The 23,131-nt window shown below is 56.4% G+C and overlaps 1 protein-coding gene across 1 annotated transcript in view; it reads right to left on the bottom strand.

Annotated features, from left to right (window-relative positions):
- SORCS2 (sortilin related VPS10 domain containing receptor 2) overlaps window positions 1-23,131 on the bottom strand; it is a 521,346-nt gene that overhangs the window by 11,320 nt on the left and 486,895 nt on the right. The window contains exons 14-22 of the mRNA XM_057547088.1: window positions 22,739-22,846; window positions 14,704-14,824; window positions 13,721-13,854; window positions 12,830-12,958; window positions 10,004-10,175; window positions 4,411-4,597; window positions 3,437-3,570; window positions 2,149-2,272; window positions 703-815 (exon numbers count right to left, since the gene is read on the bottom strand). Coding sequence (XP_057403071.1) covers window positions 703-815; window positions 2,149-2,272; window positions 3,437-3,570; window positions 4,411-4,597; window positions 10,004-10,175; window positions 12,830-12,958; window positions 13,721-13,854; window positions 14,704-14,824; window positions 22,739-22,846 — 1,222 coding nt within the window. The remainder of the gene's footprint in view (window positions 1-702; window positions 816-2,148; window positions 2,273-3,436; window positions 3,571-4,410; window positions 4,598-10,003; window positions 10,176-12,829; window positions 12,959-13,720; window positions 13,855-14,703; window positions 14,825-22,738; window positions 22,847-23,131) is intronic.

Below are 23,131 nucleotides of genomic sequence, written 5' to 3'. Positions count from 1 at the left end.
CTCCATGGCTACTGTCCTCCCAAGTGTCAGGGCTCCTGACCACGCAACTCCCTCAACCCACAAAGCTCTGTCTCCTGAAAGTCCCACTCCATGCATGTTCATCTGGCAAACTCCTATTCATCCTTCAACACCCAGGACAATATTACCCGAATTATTAATGGGCCAAAGGGAGGCATGGCCAGGGTGGGCCTCAGTCTGTGACAGCCTTGGATGGCTCTAGAGGGCTGGGTTTTCTCCCACTGGGGGCCCAAGTGCCTCGAGTGCCCTATGCCCACCCTGACGCACTGCCTTTGCTTTCTGTGAGCTCCCTGAGGGCAGCCATCACACTGACTCATCTCTCTGTCTCCAGTATCCAGCCCAGAAGAGAAATGTAGTGAGTAAATGAAAATCCCTTTAAAGAGATTCTGTTGTAGGACAGCAACTGTGTCTTGTGCAAACAGCTGGTGCTCACTAGATGTGCATGGAAGAGGCGGTCCTGTCCCTCCCCTGCAAGGTGACAGTCTGGCTGCATGTCCCCCAGGGCCAGGTAAGAGGACCCTACGTGGCTTCCAAGCGCCACTGTCAGCCGATGTGAAGGACAGAGCATCAGGACCTCAGGGCAGCCCGCCTGCCCTCTCGTGGGGGCTCCACAGCCCTGCTTCTCTGGGGCACCCACAAGCCAGAGGTGGGCAGGGGGTTTTGCCAGTGGTGGGCTGGGGGCACCTTGGAGAGGAGCCGGGACACCACGAGGCCAATGTCCTCCCTCCACTCGGGGGTGTTGGGGTTGTGAGCGTCCAGGTCCTTGGTAAACTGCAGAGGCATGACCTGAAATTGATCTGGAAAGAGGCAGAGATGGGAGAGTGGGTCAGTCCTGGGCGCCCGGCCCCGCTTCCTCTGCGGATGGTGGCCACACCCCCTGGATGGTCTAGGGCTGGCCCTGGGTGTGGATCCTGCGGCCCACTTTCAGAAAACAAGATGCTTCCCAGTCTGTGTGCCAGCAGCTCTCCCGGGCAGGGCCCACTCCACTGGCTGCCATTTAATAATAATAATAACAACAACAACAAAGATAACAATGACGAGGACAGAAGTGCTGCCCTGGAGGGAGGGCCAAGCCTGCTGTGTGATTTGCCCCATCAGCTCACAAGGACATACACGCCCTACGACGTTGACTTCTCTCCCCCAGGGATCCATGGACTTTGACTGGGCTGGTCCCCCCACCAGAGTAAGAGTCCCTGGAGAGCAGAGTCCCCACCTTCTCTGTCTCTCACATTTCCCAGGGTCCGCAACTCAGAAACCTATTCTAGAGCCACAAGCAGCAGGGGGTAAAAAAGACCCGGCACCAGGAGTCTCAGAGTGAACTGCAGTCTCTCCGTTTACCTCCCGAGCCTTGGTTTCTTGATTTGTAAAATGGGAGGAGGCTTTGCAGGGATGAGCAGCTCAAGGGACAAGTGCCTTGTGAACCGTGACCATGCAGTGCAGGTGGAGGTGACTGTTTCAAGGCTCTGGGCTCAGGGCCTGCTGCCCTCATGCTCATGAATGAAGGAATGGCTGAGGGAAGTCCCCTAAATATTTAACTGATGGCTGCTGTCCACAGGAGAGGCTGTTCTTAAAGCAAAATGAGGGTTTATCAGTGTGGTGATGAGAGCAACATGGTGTCGGGGGGCAGGGCGGTCTCTTCCATTCTTAGGACTAATTTTCTATTGTAAATGTCTCCCGGGGGGCTCAGAGCCCCCAGTGAGCACCAATAAATGGGACACGGATTCAGAGCAGGACTCTCAACAAAACTGATATAATCACGTGACAATCCTCAGATGACGGGGATGCTGGGGACAGGCACCCGGTGGGCAGGCAGACCCGGTGCCTGATCCCAGCTCTGTTGCTGCTGGGTGACCTTGTCACGCCCCTCAGCCGCGTCCTCATTTGTGCCATGTGGGGCCTGTGAATGCCATGGACGTAGGAGTGGTCGGTATTTATTTTACAGATGGGGACGTGGAGGCCAGCAAGGCCAGGGGTGTCAGAGCTTCGTTTGTTGGCCCCTCTGCCCCGCTGGGCCCTCCCTGGGATGACCAGGACATCGGTGGCATATACACCGCCTGCCCCCCACCCTGAGCTCCTGAGAAGGAGAAGCTGTGCTGCCTGTCCCGGGGGGCGGGGGGGGCGGTAACTCACCCAGCACGCGGACCACCTTGGAGTCCTGCAGCACGGAGGTCCCACAGGCAGCCTGCACCGTCACGCGCACGTCCCCTGTGTCCCCAAACCGCGTTGTCACAGAGTTCTCCAGGGACAGCAGGGGCTGCGGGCACGAGCGGGGGTCAGGGCTGGGCCGGAGAGCTGGCCCCGGTGTGCGGCCAGGGCTGCACTGAGAGTGCTCACTGAGAGCCCCCGGGGGGTATGGAGAGGGCCCCCCGAGGCGCCCGGTCCTGAGCTCCCCAGCACGGACGCCGTCTCCCAGCGCCCCTTCCCTCCAGAGGCTCCGAGCCCCGCTCCGGGGATGGCGTCGAAGGCGCGTGGTGGTTGCCAGGCAGGGCCTCCCCCCCGATCCCTTTCACCTTCTCGCCCCCTCCACGCTCAGCCGGGCTGCAGCACCTTCATCCTCGGACCCCAGCGGCCGGCTCAGCACCCACCCTGTGGGGTGGGCACACTCATCCGATTGGGCCTCACTATTACCTCAGACCTTGTAGACGGGGAGGCAGAGGCTTGGGGAGGTGCAGCGACCGGCCCCAAGAGCTCGGCTGCAAGGGGCTGAGTCGCCATTCGAACCCGGAGCCCGAGCCCCTTCCTCGACCCTCCCCATGCCAGGGAAACACAGTCCGGAGCCCAGGGCCCCTCCCGGTCTGGGCCCTCAGCTGCTGTTTGGGGCTTTCTGCTTGGCAGTGAAGGGCTGCCGTTTGCTGAATAAATGAAGGATCCCCCTTTCGGTCTTGAGGCACCCCCCGGCCTAAGGATGGGCAGCTTCACCTGCAAAGGCCCTCAGGGTCTCCTACCAGGCATCTGCCCTTGGCTCCCCACTGCCCACGGGATACAACCCATAGCCCTGGGTGAGGCTTCTGAGGTTGGGTCCAGCCCCAGGGGCCCCCTCCTCCATGAAGGCTTCCCTGACTACTCCCATGCAATAACTAGACATGGCCTGATCTCTTCTGGAACTCTCAGATGCGTCACCTGTCTCCTTCCTGTGACACCTGTCACATACTAACTTAGGTCACCTACTATGTTCCCACATCTTTCCCTAGGAAAAGGCAGGGTCTGACCCGATTCATCCCCCGTCCACCACACTCAGACATGGCCGGACCCTGAACAGATGCTCAGGGTGAAGGAAGAGTCGGTGTGTGCTTTCCTCACCTCCACGGTGTCACACACTGTGTCCTGCCCAGTATGGAGGGTGGGGCCTGCCCCACTCTCCACCCCAGATGGGAGCCTGTGGGAAGGAGGGGCTGCCAGGGGCCCGGGGCCAGCGTACCTGCAGGCTGTGGCCAATCCACCAGTAGAAGACGGTGAGGTTGGGGTTCAGGGGCAGCAGCACAGCTGTGAGGGTCACCTCCTGGTTGATGCCAATGACAGGAACCACTTCGAGGTAGAGGGCCTGCAGGGGGGCTGCAGGGGCCAGAAAAAGGTTAGGGGTCAGAGGGCATCAGGGTGCTGGCCGTGTCACAGGCTGCTATCAGTCACTGTCACAATCAACCTCATCACCACCATTACCATCATCACCACCACCATCACCACCATCACCATCACCACTACCATCACCATCACCATCACCACCATCATCACCATCATCTCTATCATCACCACCATCACCACCGCCATCACCATCAACACCACCACCACCCACCACCACCACCATCATCACCATCATTACCATCACCTCTGTCATCATCACCGTCACCACCACCATCACCATCACCACCACCATCATCATCACCATCACCACCACCATCACCATCATCACCACCACCATCACCACCATCATCTCTATCATCATCACCATCATTACCATCACCTCTGTCATCATCACCGTCACCACCACCATCACCATCACCACCACCATCATCATCACCATCACCACCACCATCACCATCATCACCACCACCATCACCACCATCACCTCTATCATCATCACCATCACCACCACCATCACCACCACCACCACCACCATCACCATCATCACCACCACCATCATCACCACCATCACCTTTATCATCATCACCATCACCACCACCATCACCACCATCACCACCACTATCACCATCATCACCACCACCATCATCGTAACCATCACCATCACCACCATCCCCACTGCTGCACAGACCACCATGGGTGTGGACTCGAGCCCAGCCTGCCTGCCTCCTTGCCCTTGGTCTCCCTGTGCTTCCCCAAGAACCAGGTCTCTGTCACAAGGAGAGACACTTGGCCTCAAAGGGACGATGGACTTACAGTTGACCTGGACAAACAGCACTGCTTCGTCGTGTCCCGCCATGTTCTCCGCCCTGACGGACACGCGGTAGACGCCAGGGCTCTCATAGCGGTGCCGGATGGGCTCCCCGGTCAACGTGAGGTTCATGTACATGGCCTTGAAGCCGTCCCCCAGGTCCACTTGGTACTTGGTGGTCAGGACATCGCCCTGCAGGAAACACCACAGGGCCACTTAGGAGTGGCCTGCAAAGCTGGGGGCCAGCGATGGGGCATTCACTCATTCATTCAATCATTCATTCCCTCACTCCTTTCCTCAAAGTGAGTGCCCTGGGGACCCCAGGGAACCAGATCTGTTCTGCCCTTGGGGCTCCCAGCCTGGAGGGCTGGGCTGAGAGCTGTAGGACGTGGGTGGAAGCAGGGGCCAGGGCCAGGTTTGCATTAGAAAGATCACCCAGCTGCAGAGAGGGAAAGGGGTCAGGGCCCACGGGTGAAGGCAGGGAAGCAGTGCAGGGGTGGGGATAGGGGCCAGGGAGGCCCACCGAGGCCTCAGCCAGGAGCCGGGAGGGCGGAAAGGGGCCTAGCACGTGCTGGACGGTTTCAGTAACATGTCTAGGAAGATGTGTGCGTGTAGGAAGACCCTTAGTCTCCCAGGAAATTAAGAAAACATTATTTTTCCCTCTGTGATGCTGCGATTCCTGCATTTTTCTTTTATCTCATTCTATGTTGTGCCAGGAGTGATGATCGTATGCACGGGCTCTGTGCAGGAAGGGGCTCCCACCCACCGCTGCCTCTTCCAGGCGTTTCCCCACCCACACAAGCTGTCCAATCATCCGTATACTCCCCGCCACGAGGCTTATCCTTCCAATAACCGTATTTTCCTCATAGAGTCGTGGGGAGGAAATTGAGTGAAGGGAACAATAACTTTTTCAACTTTCTGGCAAGAAGTTCTCATATTCAGTCTCATGTTCTCCCTCCCTCCCCCCACCCCGCATCGTCCCTTCCTGCCACCCCTCCCCCAGCTGCAGGAACACCCAGGAAACCATTTCCTAGTGATCAAGAACAAGCAGGGTCATCACTAACTGTTTAGCAATCCTCTTATTTTACACCTGCCAAACCTGAAAACTTGATAGAATACTTTTAAGTAAATTATGTTCATCTAACTTTCTTCACAAATATGGTGTAATAGGCTGAATAGTGTCCATCCCTGCCCCCGCTCCAATTCAGTCCACTTGAAACCTCAGAATGTACCTTATTTGGAAATAGGGTGTTAGGGTGTTCCTTATAGGAAATAGGGTGCAGATGTAATTAGTTAAGATGAGGTCACACCAGATTAGAACAGGACCTAAATCCAATGACTGGGGTCTTTATAAGAAAAAGGAAGGGGATTTGAGACACAGGGGAAGCCATGTGAAGACAGAGGCCGGAGGGAACGCGGCCACAGCCCAGGGATGCCTGGAGCCCCCAGAAGCTGCAGAGACAAGGAAAGATCCTCCAGAGGGAGCCCAGCCCTGCCGACACTTTGATTTTGGACTTCTAGCCTCCAAACCTGTGAGAGGAGAAATGTGTGTTGTTTCAAGCCACCCAGTTTGTGGCCACTGCTGTGATGGCCTCAGGGACCTTATACAGATACGTTCTATTATCCCCATTTTATAGGTTGGAAGACTGAGGCTCTGTGAGCCCAGAACCCGCAGGCTGACCCACGGGCCGGTGCTCTCTCCGTTTAAAGGCAGTCTCATGGGGGCCGGGTGTCTCAAGTCCGATTTGTTCCGAGAGGGAGGGGTTTCCTGTATTGCATCCTGGGAGAGGAAGGTGCTTCTGGCTGAGTCGGGACCTGCGGCTTTAATGGGCAGGTGCCGCCCCCTCCTGGGGACCCTGAGTCCTGCCTGCAAGCAACTAAGACAGGTGCAAGTTTAACTATTGAAACATTTCCTTGTTTAAAACACCTCGTCATAATCGGGAAAGTAATACAGTGTCAATGTAGGACAAGGAGAGAATACAAAAGGCAAAGCGAAGAAGCTAGAAAGGAAAAATGGTAACGTCACTGCAACACCCACCACCCACACCATGGTGTTTCCAGGCAGATCTGTGTGTGTGTGTGTGCGTGTGTGTGTGTGTTTATTACTGCGTGCTTCAAAAACACTCAGATGTTTCATGCTGAGCCAACTGCCAATTCACATGTAACTGTAACGGATAATACAGAGAGCCCCACGTCCCTGGTACCCAGTTCCCCATGTGCTAACATCCTGCAGAACATCAATATCACAAATAGGGAATCCACACTGATTCAGTCACCCCTGGGGTCCCTCCTGCTGCCTTTTCACAGTCATACCCGCCCCTTCCATCACATCCCTGACTCCATGGGATTAGAACCTGTTCTCCATTTCTATAACTTTGTCATTTTGAGAATGTTCTATAAATGAAATCGGAAAGTATGGAGTCATTGGGATTAGCTCTTGCATTCAGTATAGCTCTCCGGAGATTCACCCAGCTTGTGGTGTGTAGTCTGTTCCTTTTTATTTCGGAGTACCACCCACGGGATGGACGTACCACCATGCGTTATCCACTTGTCCATCCAGGACATCCGGTTGTCTGCAGATTCTGGCATCTGACAACCGGATGCTGCTGAATAAAGCTGCTGTGAACCTTGATGTATAGGTTTCCCTGTGAATGTAAGTCTATTTCTCAGGAGTGTAATTGCTGATTCCTATGGTAGTTGCATGTTTAGCTTTTAAAGAAACGACCAACTTTTCCGGAATGGCTATACATTTAACGTTCCCATCAGTCATGTAGGAGGGATCCAGTTTCTCTGCAGCCTCGCCTGCATTTGGTGGTGTCGCTATTTTTTAGTTTAGCCATCCCCGTAGGTGTGCAGCGACACCTCTTTGAGGGTTTGATTTGCATTTCCCTGATGGCTAATGATGCTGAACATGGTTTCATGTGCTTATCTGCCATCTGCACACCCTCTTCAGGGAAATGTCTCTCCATGTCTTTTGCCCATTTTCTGACTGGATTGTTTGTCGTCTTACTGTTGAGTTCTGAGTGTTCTTCATGTATTCTGGGTACTAGTTCTTGTTGGATGTGGTTTGTAAATATTTTCTTCTGTGGCTGCCTTTTCATCTTCTTAGGGTCTGTCGCAGAGCAAAATGTCACATTTTGACAAAGTCCCATTTATCAGATTTCCTTCATGGATGGGGCTTGTGGTGTCAAGTCTGAGAACTCTCTGCCTAGCCCTAGGTTCCGGCTATTTTCCTCTATCTTTTTTCTAAAAGGTTTATAGTTTTCCATTTTCCATTTAATCTGTGATCCACTTTGAGGTGATTCTGCATCAGGTGTGAAGTTCATTTTTACTGGCTCTTCATGTGCTGAAGCCCATCCTCCCTCCACTGAGATGTTTTTGCTCCTGGGCCAAAATCAGCCGGGCCTGCTTGTGTGGGTCTGTTTCTGGGTTCTCCATCAGATTTATTTTCAGTGCTTAAATGTTTACAGAACTTGGGTGCCCCTAAATCCAGCGCTGTTTCCACACCTGGGTTGGGCGTGTGCATCTGTGGTTGTGTTATGAATGTGAATGCGTGAACACGTATAAGTGTGTGTGAGTGTCCATGTGTGTGAGAACGAGCGTGCACCAGTGTGTGTACCCACCTCAACCCTGCACCCACTCCTTCCCAAGGCTCCGACAGGGGAGGCAGCGGCGTGCACTGGACTCTCTCTCCCAAGAGCATCTTTCTGTTGCCCCCTCACCTCTGCCTGCTGCAGTCGAGAGTGCCAGCCCGCTGGGGCGGTGGGCTGCCAGGCGTACCCTGTCCTGGCTCTGGATGGAGCACCGCAGGTGTGACTTAGCTGCTGGGACTCCAGGCTCTAGGGGGCAGCAGGCAGCCGTTTTTCTTGCAAATCTGTCCCGGAGCTCCGGGCGGCAGCTGGGTCCCCTCTGAGGGTCCGGGTGGTCCCAAGCTGGGCAGGGGGCTGCGTCCTCCTCTGCTGTGAACAGGGTCCCCCACCACCCCAGGGCTGCCCGAGGCTGAAGCGTGACTCTCAGAACCAGGCTCAGTCACCACGGGGACGGGGACAGGCGGGAAGGGGAGGCCACCCCAGGATCAGCTCATTTCTGGGGGCCGTGAACCAGGCGCTGTCCACACGGAGCCCCAGGCCTGGACCTAACGCCAGCTCTGTCACTGTTACTGTGTGGCCTCAGGTGAGTGGCTGCACCTGGGTCTGAGGCTGGGTGTCCCCAGCTACAAAGCCGGCTGATGGGAGCACAGCCCTTAGGCATGGGGAGGGATGACACACGGGTGCCCACGAGTACAGCTCTTTGCTCTGGACCAGAGCCCCCGCTTTCCAACATCAAAGACCTCTGTCAGCATCACCCTGCCCCACCTGGGCACATTTTGAAGGACATCTTCTAAACGAAGCACATGCAGTTACAAAGCCCCACTCATTTCACGCTACATATTTGTTAACCGAAGACCCAAATGCGCAAGAGAGCCATGAGCCTGGGAGAGGTTGGGACCCTGGGGGTGGGAACAGGGGGTTCTGACCTCCCCTTTGTGCTTTTCCGTCATTTTGAATTTCCTGCACGTTTGTAAGTTTTTCTAATTTCTGCTTTTGAATGTTCTACAATGAGCATTTGTTACTTCTATAATCAGAAAAATAAGCATGCTGCATATTAGTTTAAATAGACTAGAAGGAAATAAAAAAATTAACAGTGGTTACCTTGGGAGAACAGGATTTTTGGTGATATATTCTTATGTTTTTAATGTGGTTTTCCAACGTTCTACCATGAGTATATACTGTTTTTAAAATCAGAAAAAAATGTAACACTTGTACTAAAGAAAAAAAAGGAAAGACGAGGAGACGGGGAGGAAATTTATATATTTATATATAGGTATGTGTATATATATATTTGTGTGTATGTATATATGTGTGTGTGTGTATATATATATATATATATATATATATATATATATATACAGACACACAAAATATTTCTATATCCATCCATCTGTATTTGTATCTATGTCTATCCATTATCTATCAGTCTATCATCTATATCTGTTTATCATCGATATCTATCTCTCCATTTACCTATCCATCTATCTATCATCTATTACGGAATTTGTCTTTGGCTATGAGATTATATGTAACGGTGGGGTTTTTTTGTTTGTTTTTTTTTTGGTTTGCATCATCGCATTTATTTATTCATTTATTTTTACAGTTTTTTTTAACTTCCTGTTTTTCTTATGATTCCAAAATTAACTAACTCAGTATAATGAGAGGTTCAAAAAGTTTTACGGCCGCCCACAGGAAGGCAGAAATCTGATGTCACCGCGCGGTGAACACACACACACAGATGTTTGAAGCCACGCCCCCCTGGGCCTGGGCCTGCTGCACGCGGCTCAGTTCCCTCCCTGCCTCCGCCCTCTCGTCCGAGTTTTCTGTTTCATCATTTCAGTGCTGGTCTGGACCTGGGAAGGGGCCCCCGGAAGGGGCCCCCGGCCCCCGGCCCACTCTCCCCTCCCGCCATTCGGGAACCACTGGTCCAAAGACGCTGCCCTAACCGACGTGGAGGGGAGAGAGCGCCGCCCGGCGCCCCGTGTGCCCGGTTGAAGCGGCCGCTCACCTGTTCCTGCCGCACCACGAACAGCACGTCCTCCCCCGGCCGCACGGCCACCGCCTCGCCGCGGATGCTGACGTGCAGGCCCCGCGGCGGCAGGAGGGGGCACTGCAGCTGCCCCGGGCTCTGCCGCGGGTCCACGCCACCCTCGCACACGTTGGACACCACCTTCCGGTACCTGCGGCCAGACAGCGAGTCAGACAGGCGGGGGTGGGGCGGGCCCTGCTGCCCGGCCGGACCTGCTTGTCGCCGAGAGGTGGCTCTTGGCTTGGCGAACTCCATTCTTCAACTCCCTCCCTTTCCCCGACCCCACCTGTTTGCTATTTCTGCCCCATTTTGGAGATGGGAAAACTGAGGCTCAGGGGAGGGAATGACCAGTAATGGCAGGACCTGCTTCCGTCACTGGACGTTTCCTTGGTCTGCTCGTATTCTTACAATAACGGTAACAGCTGTTGTTGCTGAGGGGAGGATTGAAGGAGTCAGTCTGAATTTCGTGGCTTTGCTGGGAAATACGGTCCTGGGAGGACAGAGTGCCCAGGAGGGGCCGGGCCTTACCGCTGGTGCGCCGCATGGCTGTGAGCAAACACGCTCCCAGGGGGCTCCTCTCCCTATGACGTCAAGAGAGCGGGACCAGATGACACCTGATTCACCAGCTCATTCACACAACACGAATTTACTGAGCATCTGCTACGTGCCGGGTGCTGGGGTACGAGGTCATCACTCACAGCCCTGCCCTTGCAGAGAGGACTGTCTAGTGAGGGAGGGAGCCCTCACCAAACCGTCCCCCACATCAAGGCAACATTGCAACTGGGACAGGTGCTGGGGAGGGGCAGCACCTGGGAATCTGGTCCCTGAGAAAGGGGCTTTCAGCTAAGACCAGAAGGATGAACAGGAGAGGGAAGAGCATCCTGGGCAGCGGGAACAGCATGTGCAAAGGCCCTGTGGTGGTGGGGGCGGAGCCAAAGCCCAGAGTGGGCAGCAGGTGTGGGATGAGAGTGGGGAGGGGCTGGTGGGCAGAGCCCAATGGGCTCTAGTAAACATTTAGGGGGCGACGGGAAAACCACTGCTCGGGTGGCATCTTCAGACTTGCCACTTGTGATGCTCCCTCGGGCGACACCGGGATTCTGGGTCTGCAAAACTCACATTATTGCCAAAGTGCCTGGATCTGCCCACCTCCTGTGCCTGGTGCCCCGCCTGCCCTCACGGCTCTGCCGCTGAATGAACATTCAGAAGTTTATCATGCAAAGACGCATGTGGTTAGTTTGGAAGAAAATACGCTCCCTATGAGCTACCCAGCCACAGCCCCTTGGCACCCAGAGTGTGCAGATGGTATGAAATGAAACCCTCTGCCCTTGATATGGGTCCTGGCTCTGCCATCTCAAACAAGAGCTCCTGCGTGCCAAGCCCTGGTGGGTGCCCTGGAGCAGCAGCTGTGGCTCCCTGAGGGAGGGAGGGAGGGACGGTAGAGGGATGATGGATGAACCGCTGGAGGGATGGGAGGAGGGATGGACGGTAGAGGGATGATGGATGAACCGCTGGAGGGATGGGAGGAGGGATGGACGGTAGAGGGATGATGGATGAACCGCTGGAGGGATGGGAAGAGGGATGGACGGTAGAGGGATGATGGATGAACCGCTGGAGGGATGGGAGGAGGGATGGACGGTAGAGGGATGATGGATGAACCGCTGGAGGGATGGGAGGAGGGATGGACGGTAGAGGGATGATGGATGAACCGCTGGAGGGATGGGACGATGGATGGGTGATGGGTGAGTGAGGGGAAGAATAAATAGATGGATGATTGGATGGATGGATGGATAGATGGATGATGGATGGGTGGGTGGACGGATGAATGGATGATGGATGGATGGAGGAATAAACGGATAGCTGATTGGATGACTGGATGGATGGATGGATGATGGGATTTATGCCGCTGAGGTCCAAGACTGCTTTTCTGCTTCAGCTTCTTTCTTCTCGGGCTCTGCCCTGCCCCATCTCCAGAGGCAGTAATGAGGATTTTCTAGTAAGTCCATAGGTGGTTTACTCCCTCTCAAAACTTCCCCAAAGGGAAGCAGAGACTTTTAGATAAAGCTTGTTTAGGGCCTCTGGAGCGGCAGGTTCACAGCCTTTACACACCTAATATTTTTATATGACGTTCATCCTTGACACGCAACATGGTCAGCCCCTGGTGGAGGAAAAGTGTCATAACGGCTCACACCTGTGGAGTACTTAACCCTCACGTACAGCGTGTGTCCACCACACCACACACTGAGGGACCCGCTACGTGTCGTGGAGCTTACCGTCCAGTCGGGGGGATGACTGGGTGAGTGTGACAATAACTGGGATATGCGCCCTCACAGGGTAAGCTCAGGGCCCAGGGTGAGTCAGGGAGGCCTTCCTGGAGGAGGCATCATTCAAGCTGAGACCTAAAGGGAGTGTGAGCACCTCCGGTCCAGCTCAGGCCGGCCTCACTCAGTGTTGGTAAATGGGGAAGGGTCATCCCAGCACTGCAGGGGCTCAGAAGGACCAGGCGAGGGGTGTTACTTCTCTGGAAGGGCTCAGCCTCTGCAGCAGGTGTGAGCTACAAAGCCCTTGGACCTTCTCTGCCTGTTGTTCTCTGTTCGGAGCCAGCTCAAGGCACCTCTTCTCCCTGACGCTGACCCACATGGGCTCTGATTGGAGAGCCCCGAGGGGTCAGTGCCTGGGGTGACTCCCAGGAACCCCGGCACACAGGCCATTCAGCCCCGACTTCTCTTTCCCTGACTCCATGCGGGGGGCCATGGGCACCAGGCAGGAAGGCAAGGGGCCACCCTGGTTCTGCCCCGTGCTACTCACCCGAGACTGCTGGTGTAGGTCTGGCCCAGGACACAGTCGTCAGGGGGGGACAGGGGGTTAAACCAGAAGTTGGCAAAGCACTTGTCGGCGTCGGACTCGGAGGAGGGGGTGCGCTCAAATCCGTAGTCACTGGGAGGAGGGAAAAATGGCCGTCAGGAGACAGCGTGGGTCAGGGGCCTCATGCTGAGGACGCAGAAGCGGATCCACAGGGCCCTGTCCCAGAGGGAACACAGGACTGAAGGCCGACAGTTACGTTCCAGGTGAGAAGGGATGCAAAGGGGATTCTAGCAAATCACAGGAGAGCAGTGAGCCCAGCCTGGTTGTCCTGGAGGGCTGCCTGGAGGAGGTGGGCTGAATCTCAATGGAAGATCAAGAGGCAGTCGGGGAAGAGGGGGGGAAGGGCACTGCAGGCAGGGACTGGCCCCTTCAACACTGGTGCAGGGAGACAGTGGGGAAGGTGGCTGAAGGAGAGGGGTGAGGATGGCTGGGGAGGGAGGCAGGTTCCAGAACTCGGACATCCTCCTGTGGGCAGCAGGCGGCCACGGGAGTCCTTGAGCGGAGGCAGGCGAGTGGTCAGGGGGCTTTCGGCAGAGTCTCTGGACAGAGGAGAAGGGGCTGGGTGGTACAGCTGGCCCCCGGGATGCCCTCCGTGTTCCTCAGTTTCCCCTCCCACCTGTGAGCAGTGCCACGTGCACTGGTTTTGAAACGAGGCCCACGAGTTCTTTAATGCGGGCTGGACCCAGTGGCTGGGTCCTAAGGCACAGAGTAAGGGGGAAGTGACGGAGTGTGACTCCTGAGACCTCCCCCGGCATCACCTGCGGGGACAGCGGCTGCCGGGTCCCCAGGCTACTCAGGCAGCCCCAGGGGCCCGTGGCAGAGCGGGGCCCTCACCAGAGGAAGTCCGAGTCGCGGCACTGGCACACGCGGGCCGTGAGCGCCGCCGTGAAGCTCCGACCCTTGATGCACCAGGACGTAGGCTTCCTCCTCCGGAAACTCCTCTGCTGGCCCAGGACGCAGCGGTCGCCCTGTGCAGGAAGGCCAGGCTGAGGGGCCACTCTGCATCGGCTCCCACCCCTCCTGCTGCCGGTTCCTCACTCGCCGGCCGGGAAACCAGGGCCCGGGGGAGGGGTGTGCGTGCCTGAGGCCAGCCTAGGGCAGCCCGGCTCCCGTCCCACCCGCCCTGGCATTCACTGAGCTCCCACGGTGTACAGGCTTCGTCTGGGCCCTGAGGGGTGGCAGGGCTGCTGGAAGAGGCCCCTTGCATTCACTCCTCAGGCCTGAGGGTGCCAGGTGGGCCCTGTGCAGCTGGGGTGAGCCGCGGCCTCCAGGACACACAGTAGGTCCTCAGCCAATGATCAGAAGAGGCCACACCTGTGTGAACGGGAGCCGTGGTGCAGGGTCCCCCCAGCAATTCCAGAGCCCCCCCTCGCTCTGAAATCCTGTCCTGTGGCCACACCACCTGCTCTGAACTGCACTGGGAGGCCATTTCGAGCCCTCATTTATTCCTCTCCGTGTGAATATGACACACTTTGCTGTAGAAACATGTATGTATTTGAGATTATGGGGTGGGGCTGCCCCAGACCCACTGGGGTGTTACCTAATATATGGTACACATGCCCTGTTACCGTCCCTCGATCTGAAAACTCCTGGACCCCGAGCACGCCTGCCTCCAGGCTGGCTGGGGCCCTGTGCACCTGTTCCCCTGAGTGTGACTGCAGACTCTGGCCCAGGCAGCCCTAGGCCCCAGAGGGGGCCAGAGCACCCCGAAGGAGGGCTGGGCATCTGAGGGAGGCCCTCGGTCCCGCAGGACGGGGACTCTGTCTGGCGGAGGGGGCCCTGCGTGGTGCCCACCCCCAGCGTGCGGCCAGGCCCACCTGCAGGTTGGTGAGGTCCCAGGAGCTGTAGTCTTCCTCGCTGCACTGCCTGGAGAACCAGGGCCGGAAGTCCACCTTGACCAGCTCCCAGTCCGAGCGGAAACTGATGTGGCCGAAGACGCTGGGGGGGGGGGGGGGCGGGGGGAGGGGCGGGAAACCACCTTAGTCTGGCTTGTCCCCCAGGCGCCCACCGCTTCCCCTGCGGGCCTCTGTTCCCACCTGCGCAGCGGGCCCCTTGGTCCCTCCCCTGCCCCCGCTGGGCTGCCCTGGGGCCAGGCACCTGCCCTGGGCCCGGCTGGCCACGAGCATTTGGGCGTCGGCGTTAGTATTCCCACAGTCCTCACACGTAATCTATGGCTCGTTGATGGCCTTGGTGGGGGTCATCCCACCTGGCCCCCCGATGGACGAGGAAGCCGGCACGGTAGGGTCAGGAGCCTGGACCCTCCCACAGCCCCCATGCTAGTCCCTGCAGAATTGTTTTGCAGAATGATTCGTGGTCAGGTGTCTGCGTCCTGTGCTCTCTGGCTTCTCCTCGCCTTTCTTCCCACCTGACCACTCCAGGAGGCCTGCACTGCAGAAAGCCAGCTCCGCCTAGCTGGGCCGCAGCCTTTTCACCCCAAGCAGAACCGACAATCCAAAGAGAAGTAACAAGTCATCACACCGGCTCAGAGCGGCAGGGTGGGAAGGATCTCAGTGTGGTCCTTGCTGCGTGGCCCCGGCCTCGGTGGGTGGAAGAAGCAGGGGACAGAGCACCATGGGGGCTCTGCAAAGGCCAGTCCTCTACAGAGCACGGGCAGTGTGCTGGGAGCCCCGTGTAGGCTATCTGGTCTAATCCTCACCACAGCCCATTCTACAGAAAGGAAAACTGAGGCACAGAGAGGTTGAGTAACTTGCTCAAGGTCACACAGCTTGTTTGTGCCATTTCTTCTCCCTCAGCAGGCATTTGTTGAGTTGCCTACCAGATGCCTCGCTCTCTGGGAAGGCTGCTGCTGAAGGGATTTCCACCTGATCCTCCCAACACCTCACACATGGGCTCCAAATACCACCACAGAAGAGGGGACCAGTCTGTACTTCTCTGGTCCTTCTCTAGTCCACACTATAGTACCCAGGCCATATTATCAGAGGTCAAGCATCTGGATGCAGGAGGTGAAGCACCCACTCTGGTCTTGGTCCCCTTCCGCGCACACCGACAGGAGCCGGATACTCGGGAGAAGCCAGTCATGGTCTGAAAGGGTGCAAACCCCGTTCTAGGAGAGTAGTTGAGAAGGCTCTTGGAGTGTTTTCTGGAGGACATGATGGCTGGCTCTGAATGTCTGAGGCTGACATTTGAAGAGGAGTTTTGGAGTTTTGGCTCCATAGGGCACCTCTGAGCCAGGTAGGCCTGGGATGATACCCATTTACTATGTCTGTGACCTTGGGCAGGTCCATTCTTCTCTGTACCTCAGTTTCCTTGGCTTTAAAATGGGGACAATAACACTGGCCTTTCAGGATCGATGGTGGATTAGCAATGGTTTGTGTAGGATGCTTGGCACTTAGTAGGAGATTTATACACACATATGCACAACACACACTCGCTTGTGCACACACACTCGTGCACACGCACATGCTCACACATTCTCACGTGCACACACATTACCTCTACTGCCCAGAACAGTCCCCCGAAGCAGATGCCATGGTCTTTATTTTATAGACAAGACCCCGAGCCTCTGCAGGGGCCTCCTCTGATCCTAGCAGCCCCGGAGCCTCCCTCCGTCTCGGCCTTGACCTGCCTCTGTGGCCCGCCTCTCCGTCCTCCCGTCCTGGGCTCTGAGATCACTCTCCCTCCCCGATTGCCGGCAGCCCTGGTGTCTGGAGACACCCTATGCTCCTCCCTCCAGCCCTGGCCTCTCGCCCGCGCTCGTGTCTGGTTGTGAATAATCCATTCTGCTTTTCTCCTGCCCGAGGTGCAAGTCGGAGCCCCCGCCGCTGTCTCTCAGCCTGGGGCCTCTCCTGATGCTGATGGACGTGGCCCAGCAAGGACCGAACGGCCCGCTTCTCCTCCGCCGGGTCCAGCTGCGCCCGCAGGTGCTGTTTCCGATGGCGAGGCCGTAGGAGGCCCGGATGGTGGTGACCGTGGCCGTGAAGGTGTGAAGGTGCCGTGCCGGTCCTCTGTCCCGACTCCCATCCTGACACGGACAGCCCTCTCCCTGGGAGTGTCACCACGTGGGGCTTTTCTTTGTCACAGTGTCCCCTTCTCCCAAGCAAAGCCTGCTGGGTTGGTTACTGAGAACGAGAGGGTCTTAGCTCCCTGAAGCGATGTCTCCAAGGGACAATTTCCAGGTCCTCACACAGCCTGAGCTGCGTCTCTTGCTCTTCTGGAAGCCACGTTATGATGTTATGATGGAGGTGACAACAGCAGGAACTGCTGGCCTGTACTCTGTACCTGCTACACGCTCGACCTTCCATCCTCTCCTCCTCCACGCCAACCCCGTGCGGAACGTACTGTTAACATTCCCACCTTACGGACGAGGAGACTGAGGCCAGGGACCCCCTCAGGATGGCACGCAGCGGCCCACCTCCCGGGGGAGCCAGGGTCGGTCCCCGGGTTGGCGACCACGGGGCTGGGATGCTTTGCCTGGGAAACACGCACTGGCGCGAGCGTGACCACCGCGCAGCCTCCCGGGCAGGCGGCTCAGGTCCCGCCGGGGAAGTCCCTGAAAAGAGGCTGGCTTGCTTCATCTAACTAATCCCCTCCGTGTCTTTGAAGTCCTGCCTTTTATGAAGCCCAAAAGCTCAGCGGATACTTCGAGAAATATCTGTCATCCGGCTGATTCTGAGTTTTAGGAAGGAGATGCCAGAGGGAGGCGATTTATTGCTTCACGATTCATAAGGAAAATGTGGGTCAGCCTCTGCAGGTTAAGGAGGAGCCTCACGTCCTTCAAAGAGCCCCCTCCCCTCCCCTAGTGCAGCCCGGGGAGGATCTGGGAGCCCCACTATCTCCCCCCAGGGCCTGGGGGGCCCTCACCCCTCTGAGGCTGCACCGGTGGGGACGGGAGGGTAAGCAAGGGTGATCCAAGCTGAGGGAAACATCCCCAAAGGTGACTACGGTCAGCTTGGACGTGACCTTTGGGCAGATTTGGATAAAGAACCATCTGGGGAAATGCTCTCAACCGTGCAGGAAATAGGACAGCGGGGGATAGAGAGAGAGAGAGGCAGAGAGACAGAGGATGGGGAAGGGAGGGAGAGACAGAGAGACACAGAGAGGGAGAGAAGGAGAGAGACAGGAAGGGAAGGAGGGGGAGTGGAGAGGACGCTAGGTCCGGGTGGGAGCAGTTCCAGCAGTCTGGAGAGATGCACCTTTATTCTAACATGCCAGTGTGTTCCCTCTTTCAGAGTTGGAATTATTTCTGTGTCAACTGGAATTTGAAAGTGGTCTGACGATGTGGCACAGTGAAGTAGGAGGCATGTAGGAACAGTTTCGATGCTTTTTCAAAAAAAAACTTGAGGTTGTAGCATCTGGCTCTGAATTCTGCCAAGAGTGTTCCAGGAATAAAATGCCCCATCTGTTGATGAGTGCTGAAAACCGGGCTGTTTCTGGGGCCAAACCCAGCACGGATGCGGTGACACAGGGCTTGACGTCCTGAAGCTCCTAGGTCAATGCCCTGGGGTAGAAAGTGCTCCCATTTCTCAGCTGGGGAAGCTGAGGCCTCAGACCCAGCTGACTTGTTCAACCTCTGCAAAACCAGCACAGGCCAGACATCTCTCCCCTGGTGTTTCTGACGCTTCCCTCGTGCTCCGTGGACTCTGGTCCTGGAAAACTGGTCAACCAGCAGAGGGTCCAGGCTGAGCCCGGCCGCCACACCACAGAGAGCCCTGCATCGGCCCAGGCTGGAGTCTTCCTCCCGCCCCTGCCCACCCCAGACCGAAGCCTCCAAGAGCACGAGGGGAGCATAAATGTGTGACGTCCTGAAAGATTTAGCTCATTCCACGGCCAGGGAGGAGAGGAACTAGGTGTCCAGGGAGAAGCACAAGTGGGGCGTTTAGGGAATTAGAAAGGTGATTGATTCCTGACCCAGTTTTTATAGGACAGCCTCTGGGGTCCCCCTTCCAGCTCTGGCTCTCCAGGAACCATGCAGAGCTGATGTGAGGGGTCCCCCTTTCCCACCACTCCCTCGGTGCAGAATTATTGAGATTTTTAGCACTTCTAGAAGAAGGGGGAATAAATCCTCCCTGGAGATTTCCTATGAGAATAAAATGAGATAACGTAAAAAAAAATGGACCCATAACGTATAGTATGTGCTCAATAAAGCTTCATTACAGAACTTGTGCAAGAGGCCATACTGGGAAAGATGTAGGGCGGATGCCAGGTTGCCTCAGTCCTGGTGGCAGGGGAGGCCCCCTGGAGGGGCCACTGAAGCCGGATTTAGGTCTGGCAGGAACTTAGATGGCTCTCCTGTCTCCAACGTCCTGAGAAAGGAGTCTGCACTACTGTTTCCATGTCCCTTTGCTCCATCTTCCGTTCCCAGAAGCCTGGGCGGTGGGCACACAGGCGGCCCGCGGTGGGGAGCTTACCAGAGCTGTGCTCCCAGCCCCCATCCCAGGCAGCCAGAGGAGCCTGGCACGGGGACGTTCACATGAGCACCCACAGGAGCCCCAGGGCAGAGGCGGGCCTGGAGGGGTAACGTCCACACTGGGCTGTTTCCTTCCAGTTCAGGCCTCGGGCTGGGGGCCAGGCACCCCTGGGGGCTTATCCGAGTGGCCCCTCTGGGGCATTCAGAAGGGTGAGGGCCCAGATCTTCACAGGCGATGGGGAGCTGGTCGGGGCAGGGGCGTGAAAGCCATCGTGAGCTGCAAGGGCAGACAGGAGGGCATGAGTTGTTCTCTCACCAGGGACTCGCTCCCAGGCAATGACTCCAGCTGGGCACACGGACCTGGGCATGCTCTCCAGGCCGAGCGGGCAGGGTGAGGGGTCCTGGCACCCGGCCACTCCGCTGGGAATGGACGGAACCGGCCCATCTGCTCCAGAAGGGCTGAGCCAGAGCTGGGGCACAGTTCAAATCCTCACGTGGAAAAGTATCAATCCTTCTGTGCCCACAGCTCGTCCTTGGGCCTGGGTCTCACTGGCCCAGTGCCGGTTCAAAGGTCAGCTGCTCCGAGACTCCTTGATCACCACCCACCCCAAAAGCGACCCTTCAGCCCCCAGCCCCTCGGCTGGCTGGCCCTGTTGTATCAGCATCTTTCACGTTATCGAGGAACCATGTCACTCTTGGTTATATTTGATCTGTCTGCCTGGGCCACCAGCTCTGTGGGTCCTTGGGGTCCCTGGTGCCCAGACAGAGGGTGGCACGTGGCAGGCAAGGCTGGAATGACCGGAGAAGGGCTGGCCTCGAGATAGGCTGGGACCTGGGACCTGGGACCCTTTGCTGCAGTGCTGGCACCTGGACAAACGTCTCCTTGAGCCACAAAATACAAAGAAACTATAAGGGACTAAAAATAACTGCGTGCATGTGCAGTTGGGGCAAATTATGGACAACAAGATACAAAGAGACCAAAAACGCAACTGCCACTTCTGAGGAGCCGGGAACAAAAGCAGGGTCCTGCACATGCCCCCTGCACACAACCCCACCTAAGGGGTGGGCAGACCTCCTAAGCCACCCCTCCGGCTGACCCCAGGACACACCTCTACCCTCACCCCATAGAAGGAAGCAGCTCGCCGCCCCCTCCCCCGTCCTCGGGGATCAAGCAAGGGAACCTCTTACTTGTTTTCACTCCCTACTGCTACAGCAGGAGCCTTCCTGGGCTGGGGACTCAGACCCAGCCCTGCCCTCTGGAAGCTTCCTCAAAGTCTGCTGGGGGGAGAGAGGAAGTAACTTGGGAGGCCAACCAGAGACCGAGGTGTCCAAAGTGCCGGGTCCCCTCCCAGCGTCAGTGGCCCTGGCCTACATTGGGCTGTCATGAGGGGAAGAGTCATGGGGCCTTGAGTGGCTTCCTGGGGCCATCTTAACTCATTTCCACAAACTCGTGCTTCAAACAATGGAAACGTATCTCCTCACAGTTCTGGAGGCCAGAAATCTGCGATGTGGTTGTTCACAGAGCGGGCTTCCTCTGCAGGCCCCAGGGGAGGCTCCTTCCTGCCTCTTCCAGCTCCTGGGGCTCCAGGGGTGCCTGGGCCGTGGCCGCATCACCCGGGCCTCTGCCTCCGTCTTCACGTGACGTTGTCGCTGTGTATCTAGCCCTAACCCTCTTCGTATAAGACACGAGTCATTGGATTAGGGCCCACCCTCCTCCTGTGTGACCTCATCTCAACTAAGCACATCGGCAGAGGCCCTGTTCCCAAGTAAGGTCACATCCACAGGTTCTGGGTGGACGTGGATTTGGGGGGACACTGCTCTCCCCAGTACAGGCGTCATCAATAAAAGCCAAGCAGAGTGCACAGGGCCTGGTCTCCTGCACCTAGCAGCCAGGCATGCACGGCATCGGCGGGGCTGTTAGAAATGCAGAGTCTCGGGCCCCACCCTGGCTTGTGAATCAGCTCTGCCTGAACAAGTGCCTAGACGGGCAAATCACCCAGGAAAGAGGCTTCCAAAGGCGGACCCTCATTTCGTGGTTTCTGGGTGAGCACCTTGTCTCCCCAGCGGGGCCACAGGGCACAGTCAAGCCCTGTGTGCCTTTTTCAGTCCCCATCTGCTCAGGCTCTGCTCCTGGGCTGTGAGCCACTCTGAACAGGGATGCGCTTGACCTAAGCCAGGGTCAAGGGGCTGGGTTCACGGCCTGGATCTGCCCTTCACTGGCCCATTGGGGTCTTAGGTCCTCTCTGTGCCATGTGCCTACAAGTTCTTCACAGGTGCCAATAGCCAATAATCATCACTACCATTATCACCCTCACCATCAGCATCACCTTCATGATCACCATCAACATCACCAGCATCACCCTCACCATCAGCATCACCTTCATGATCACCATCAACATCACCAGCATCACCCTCACCATCAGCATCACCTTCATGATCACCATCATCACCAGCAGCATCATCTGCACCATCATCATCATCATTGTCACCATCACCACCATCATCCTCACCATCAGCATCACCTTCACTATCACCATCATCAACACCATCATCATCATCATCACCACCATCATCATCCTCACCATCATCATCTCACCATTATCATCACTATCATCACCATCATCACCATCATCATCACCATCATCACCACCATCATCATCATAATTATCATCATCATTACCATCATCACCATCATCACCATCATCACCATCACCATCATCACCACCATCATCATCATAATTATCATCATCACCATCATCACCATCATCAACACCATCATCATCATTATCATCATCATTGTCACCATCAACACCATCATCATCCTCACCATCAGCATCACCTTCACTATCACCATCATCAACACCATCATCATCATCACCACCATCATCATCCTCACCATCATCATCACCATCATCACCATCATCACCACCATCATCATCCTCACCATCATCATCACCATCATCATCACCTTCACTATCACCATCATCAACACCATCATCATCATCACCATCATCGTCATCACCATTATCACCATCATCACCATCACCATCATCACCATCACCATTATCATCATTATCACCATCATCACCATCATCAACACCATCATCCTCACCATCATCACATTATCATCACCACCACCACCACCATCATCATCAACATCTGAAAGGTTAAATGGAAAGTGATCCAGAGCTGACCCTTGACTCTTGGTTCCACCCCTCACCAGCAGGTGATCCTGGGCAGGTGACAAATGTCCCTGACTAGGGACAGAGTGGCCACTTCCCAGTGGCTGAGGATGAGAGGAAACAGTAGATGGTAAGAGAAAAGGAAGCAGGTGTGAAGATGGAGGTCAAAGCGAGGAGGATGGGGAGGAAGGCTGGGGGTCAGTGTTGAACCTGCCTAGAGCAGCAAGGCCCACGGTGGCCCTCCGCCATGGCCCGCCTGGGGTTCGGCTCTGACCTGCCTGCCCACCTCCCGTGGGCACTCACGTCATGACCAGCGTCTCGTCCCCCGGCTCACTCAGCAGCCCGTCCACAAACACGGAGGTGCTGGTGAAATTATGCGTGCTCCAGGTGAGGCCCTCGTCCACACTGAACCTGCCGAGAGAAGGGGAGTCATCACCTCGGGGCAGGTGGGAACACATCCTGTGTCCGGGACGAGCTGCCTCGCTGGACCCAGCCCTGCCCATGCCCAGGGACCAGAGCTGTCCAGCTGAGGCGGCTGGGAAAACAGGCAGGAGCAGTGGCCAACCCCAGGGCCAGTCCAGTGTCTCGGCCACAACAGGATCCCTGACCTCACGCTCTCCTGGGAGGTCACAGCAGCCACCCACCACCAGCAGATGGCATCCACATCTGCTTGGTGACACCACAGTCAAGGAGTCC

Source organism: Balaenoptera acutorostrata, chromosome 5 (genome assembly GCF_949987535.1).
Source record: "Balaenoptera acutorostrata chromosome 5, mBalAcu1.1, whole genome shotgun sequence".
NCBI classification, from domain to species: domain Eukaryota; kingdom Metazoa; phylum Chordata; class Mammalia; order Artiodactyla; family Balaenopteridae; genus Balaenoptera; species Balaenoptera acutorostrata.
The sequence above is the reverse complement of the archived record's forward strand: the minus strand, read 5'-3'. Positions and strand labels throughout refer to the sequence as shown.